Genomic DNA, 6,382 nt, shown 5'->3' with positions numbered 1-6,382 from the left:
ACATCCCTTCCCATAGTTCTACCATGACAGCCCCTTTGTGCATCATAAACATGAATTTAGAAACACAAAAACTCAAGTTTTGTTCATGTTATGCCATAAAAACGAAAATGAAAGGAGGATTTCATATTTTTCATGCAAACATGATTAAACACACATAATATGATTTGAATTATGCAAAAAAAAAGGTTTAGAAACGTGCCTTTGTGTTTAAAATGCTCGAAATACGAATACCGTAGCGGTGAAAGTCGGTGACAACGGAAGACGATTTCTATTTTTTTTCCTACCCTTTTTCTTGTCAAAATCTCACCAAAAACCCACCTTGATATGCAAGGGAGTCAAGTGATCCTTGTTGGAAGAAAGAATGAGGAAGAAAGTCGATGAACGATGGAAGAAAAAAATCGAAAACCTTCCCTTACAAGCTCAAAGAGTGTTCGGCCACTTTTCTTTCAAGTTGACGTGAATTGTGTGTGTGTGTTTTGGTGTGTGTAGGTGTGTGTGTGTGTTTGTGTTTAGGGTTTTTGTATGTGTAAGATTTTAGTCACTCAAAATATATCATTCATGCATCCAAAATCATTTAGATAAAATATTTTAGCAATTTAATAATTTTAATGCATACGGTCTACGTGGACTGATTTTCAGGTGTTACATGGTGGCCGGTGAAACATAGACTTTGGGAGAGAAGTCAGTGTCGCAAACTCTTTTTAGGCGCCATCTCATTCTGTACTAGACCTTATTTATTCATCCGAACCAATCCCGCTGCTTTTTGAAAATGAAATCAATAAGGAATGGGTGACATGAAAGTGTATTGGAAATAATCAGATGGATACATATAAAATGGAACTTCATGGGTATTATTTGGTATCATTGGTAAATTTGAAGAGAACAAATGTTGAAATTTTGTGAATATGTATTTTTCTTTGAGTTGGAAGAACTCAACTAATTTATCTAAGATTGATTGTAATTTTTATTAACTGTGATAGGAAAAAATGATAAAATTGTTGGATAGAGAATTCGAAGAAATGATAGTGTTGATACAAAAAATTGAATGAAGATAAAAATTTATTTATAATTGAAAAAACAACAAAATGGAAACGACTAAAAAACCTCTATAATTTTTATAGTGGTAAGTGGCAACAACCAAAATTTTTTCCCGACATATTTCAGTCAATAATAATAATAATAATAATAATAATAAAAAGAAATAGTTGGGGTTGGGTGCGCTTTCACAACCACACGCCATCCCCAACGTTTGTTTTAAGGGAGAGTTTTCATTCTTATCCTCTCACACTCTCATTTCAAAACTGAACCAAGTTCTTACTTTGAACTTGTTATATTTTTTGAAGCATGGATCCAATATCTTCCGTTGGGTGTCAGTCCGCCGCACCATAGAAATCGGGCAGGTTAGGTTGGGGAAATTTCAATCAGAATATATGTTTGCACAATATTTGATTTGCGGACGTGTCAGATGAAAAAATACACCAATTTATGTAAAAACAATGAAAATCTAACTTCTAAAAATCACAATGATTATGGACACTAAATTTGACCGTTCGTTATAATCTCTTAAACTAATACAACACCAAAATGAAAAAAAATACAATGGAAATTGATGAAATAAACTCATTGTGTATCAACAAATCAATAGAAAATCACAAAAACATGAAAAATTTAACAAAATAGTGCTAGAATATGTACGAGGATGCTAAAATGTGACTGAAAAAGTATGAAAAAGTTTGACTAAATTTATGAGAATTCTGCAGGGAGTTGCCTGGAGTTGTGCGAGAGATTGTTGTTGTCTTTTTCTGTGTCGACCGATCTTTTTTCTTCTGGCAGATGTGCAGTTTTCTCCACTCTCCCATGATCCCACAATCTTGCCCATGATTTTTCTCAATTCTCACGTTCTTCTCCAGCTTAAGTGCTCCTTGATTTGGTCAAACATATTCAACTTGTTGGGCTTATCTTCTCTTCACGCTTATTTAATTTCTTTTGTGCTTGGGTTCAATCAATTTGGGCCTATTTAAAATTTAGTGCCAACAATATGATTTTATTTTTAATTTTTTAGTTATAAAATTTTATTTTTAATTTATATATATTTTTAAATTTTTTTTACTTCTTTTAAATAAATTTTAATGATAATTATTTTTGTAGTATTTTTTTATGTTTTTGTATTTCATTTAACTAACTAATTTTATTGATTATTAATTTCTCATAGTAATACTTTTAAATTTTGGTTGAACCGTCTAATTAAAATTTAATTTTCATTTTCTTAATATTTCAAATGTTTTTAGAATTTTTTGAATTACAAAATTATCATTTTTTCAATTAATTTTAAATAAAAAAATGGATCCCGTCTAAACCGCGACCCAAGATGGGAAAGTTTGGATTGGCTATTTGGAGGCGCTTGTTCCGCCAACTCATTTTGACATCTTGACTTCTTATTACATTTAAAAATATTGAGTTTTTTTATATTTTTTTATTATTTATGTTAATTAATAAAACCAATGTGCTAATCTTTTAAATATTTTTATCGAAGGTTTATAAAAGGTTATTTGGTTTACTTCATAAGCATTTGAAATTATGTTACAACATATTTAAGAATCTATAAAAATTTTGAAGTATTTTCGAAATTTCATAGAATATTTTTTTAAAAAAATTCTCCTAAAAAATTAGTGATCTAATTGACATTAAATTTTTTTCTAGTTAGATTGCTCAAAAATCTCCAAAATAATAAAAAATTTGTTTTCAATTTATGTGTTAGAAAAAATGCGTTTGAACTTCCTAAGACCACATATAATTTTTTGGATGAAAATCGGTATAAAATATTAAAAATATGATATTAATAGATGATATATATTTGAGTAGTAATTGTTTCAGATTTGATACTAATATATGCTTGTTTAGTATCCAAACATGCAATAATATTGATATTAATGACACATTTGTCTTTTAAAACGAAAATGGTACAAAACATTAAAAATATGATACTAATATATAATATTTGAATATTAAATGTTTTAGATCTGATACAAAAAGATAAGAATCTGTGTATAAAACTGAAACAATTTTATTAATATCAACATTTGTTTCACATTTTTGGATACTCAAAAATCACATATCAGTATCAGATATAAAAAGTTGGTACTCAAATAGTATATATTATAAATATATTTTCAATGTTTTATATTGATTTTCATTCGAAAGACAAATGTGTCATTAATACAATGATTTGTTATACATGTTTGAGTACACAAAAATTATATACTAGTGTCAAATCTGAAAAGTTGATACTCAAATATCATATATCAGTACTATATTTTTAATATTTTGTATCGATTTTCATTCGAGAAAAAGACATGTGAGCTCAGATAATATAATTAAATTTTGTTTGGGATAAGAGAATGTAAATACATAAATTTTCAGACAGATTGAAAATTCAAGTTGAGCATTTGTATTTAAAATAAATTTACCCTTCGATTTTACTAGAAACCAAATTCTCCTAATAAATAGAGCGAATGTATTAATTATTAATATAATAAAATGGGTTGCAGCTGACATACCGAGGCCAAGGGTCACAGGTGCTATGTTCGATTAAATGCGCCCATGGAGAATCCAACCATGGCGCTACCCCAAATCAAGAAGTCTCGCCTACATTTCACTTTCCTCCGCCGTATGTGAAGCCAATGTTTCTTCTCAGTCGGGAAATCAGTTGTCAGCAGTAAACGACGACTTCTGCAGTGGAACCATCAGCGTAACCAACGAAACCTACTGGACGCGACGCATTCACAAGTTGTGCACCGTATGCCGGGACGTTGACGCCGCTCTCCACCTCCTCCATCTCCTCAGCCTCCGCGGATGCCGTCCCAACTCACTTAACATCAGCAGCATTCTTCACGCCCTCTGCGATGCCAATCGCTTCGACGAAGCTCATCATCGCTTCGCTCACTTCGTTTACTCACATTGCTCGCCTGACGAACGCACCTGCAACGTTCTTATAGCGAGGTTGCTTGATGGGCGTGAACCTTTTTGGACGTTGCGCGTGATGAATGCGTTGGCTGTGGAGAAGCCCGAGTTTGTGCCTTCTTTGGTAAATTATAATCGTTTGGTTGATAGTTTCTGTCAGATAGGGAGATTGGAAGTAGCCCATTTGATCTTGTATCATACGATAGACCGAGGACACTGTCTCAATGTTGTTTCATTCACAACTTTGCTCGATGGGTACTGTGGAATTGGTGACGTGAGGTCTGCTGAAAAGTTGTTTGATGAAATGTCTGAGTATGGAGTGAATCCAAATGCTCTCAGTTATTGTGCTTTGTTCGGTGGGGTGGTGAGGAAAAGGGAGTTTGATTACGGGAAAAGATTGATGGGAATGATCTGGGAGGCAATGGAAAGAGAGGAAGCTATGCAAGTTAATAATGCTGCGTTTTGTAGCTTGGTTGATTCTTTGTGTAGAGAAGGGTTGTTCCATGAATTATTCAAAATTGCTGAAGATATGCCTCAAGGAAAGAATGTTCTGGAAGAATTTGCTTACGGACAAATGATTTATGCTATGTGTACGTTTGAGAGATACAACGGTGTAGCGAGGATTGTTTATATGATGAGAAAGAAAGGGTATATCCCTACCTTTGTGTCGTACAATTCCATCATACATGGTCTATGTAATGACGGCGATTGCTTGAGGGCGTTTCAGTTGTTAGAAGAAGGAATGGAGCTTGGATATATTCCCTCAGAGTTCACCTATACAGTCTTGGTTGAGGGTCTTTGTCGTGAGCTAGACCTTTCTAAAGCTAAGAAAGTTCTAAATGTAATGTTGAGTCACGAAACCGTGGAACAAAATAGGATTAGGATATACAATATATATTTGAGGGCCCTTTGTCATATCAATAACCCCACAGAACTTTTAAATGTACTTGTGATGATGCTTCAATCTCAATGCACTCCAGACGTCATTACCCTCAATACTGTTATAAAGTCATTTTGCAAAATGGGGAGAATTTCAGAGGCCTTGCAGGTGTTTGGTGATATGACGACAGGGAAATTTTGTGCTCCAGATGGGGTAACATTCACTACTCTTATATATGGACTCTTGAATGTGGGAAAAGTCGAGGAAGCTGTTGATTTCTTGCAAAAGGCTATGGATGAGAATCATTTTTCCCCTGGTGTTGTGACTTATAATGCCATGCTTCGTGGATTGTTTAAATTAGGCCAAGTAAGTGAAGCCATGGAAGTTTTTGATAGTATGGTCCATTGCAGGGTGGCAGCTGATTGTATTACTTACACTATTATAATTGATGGGCTATGTGAATATTTTCGGATAGATGAAGCCAAAAAGTTTTGGGAGAACATTGTTTGGCCCTCGGGAGTTCACGACAATTTTGTTTATGCTTCCATACTTAAAGGCCTTTGCCGCTCGGAAAAATATAACGAGGCCCGTGATTTACTGTACGAATTGGCTGATTGTGGGGTTGCTCTCAACACTGTAAATTACAACATAGTAATTGACTATGCGTGTAGGTTGGGTTTGAAGCGAGAAGCTTATCAGATTGTTGGCGAAATGAAAAACAATGGATTAGCACCGGATGCTGTAACATGGAGAATATTGGATAAATTGCACGAGAATTCGTAAAATAGCAAGATTGGGTTTAACCTGTTCAATCAATCAAGCTTGCATTATGAACCTCTAGCTGCCAAGACATTTGAATTGATCAACAGAAAAGGGCGCTGGAGTCTCAAGTGATGGTCTTTAATCAATTATTGCTATAATAAAGCACGTGGCAAAATGGACATATTGTTTCATGATATCAATCGACATGATATTTAGTGACTATGCAGGTATATATGTATCTTGTTCTTTGTAGGAACACTCAGATTATTTACTAAAGATTTGTTGTTACTCAACTCGATTTTGACGTGTTCTTGATTTTCCTCTCAATCTGAAATGCATTACCATCATTTTGATTTTTGATATAAATTAATCTCTTGGAACTTGGAAGGCTAACTACGATGGAATTTTCATTCAGCCAAGCTTGTACTTTTATGATAGCTTGCAGGTGCATGCCTCTCCACTTCTTGTTTCTAGTTATACTGTATGATTGGGGCTGCATATGTGATGGTCATTGATTCTGCACAAGCACAAACCACCATCAACAGCGTATGAAATATGGATTCGCAACAGCTGAAAGGTTGGTCTCTCGACGATCAACTCATGCGCGGTTCAAGCCAAAGAAATAGGAGTAGTTTGATTAGATCTGTAGTTTGTTTGTTTGTTTGTTTGTTTAATGTTATAATAAACATAATGTCAGCCATGGTGGATATTCAATATGTTCTATAAACGTGGTAAGTATTTGGAATTTGAATTTTGGAAAACAGCGTGTATTATTGAGGA

At 33.9% G+C, this 6,382-nt stretch overlaps 1 protein-coding gene across 1 annotated transcript; it reads left to right on the top strand.

Annotated features, from left to right (window-relative positions):
* Positions 1–3,522: 3,522 nt before the first annotated feature.
* LOC140983338 (uncharacterized) lies at positions 3,523–6,382 on the top strand. The gene is made up of 2 exons (XM_073450340.1): positions 3,523–5,829; positions 6,041–6,382. The coding sequence occupies exon 1, from the start codon at positions 3,593–3,595 to the stop codon at positions 5,621–5,623; it is 2,031 nt and encodes a 676-aa protein (XP_073306441.1). The 5' UTR covers positions 3,523–3,592; the 3' UTR covers positions 5,624–5,829; positions 6,041–6,382.

This window comes from Primulina huaijiensis, chromosome 8 (genome assembly GCF_012295235.1).
Source record: "Primulina huaijiensis isolate GDHJ02 chromosome 8, ASM1229523v2, whole genome shotgun sequence".
Classification (NCBI taxonomy): Eukaryota; Viridiplantae; Streptophyta; class Magnoliopsida; order Lamiales; family Gesneriaceae; genus Primulina; species Primulina huaijiensis.
Note: the sequence above shows the minus strand (reverse complement) of the source record. Positions and strands in the feature narration are given on the sequence as shown.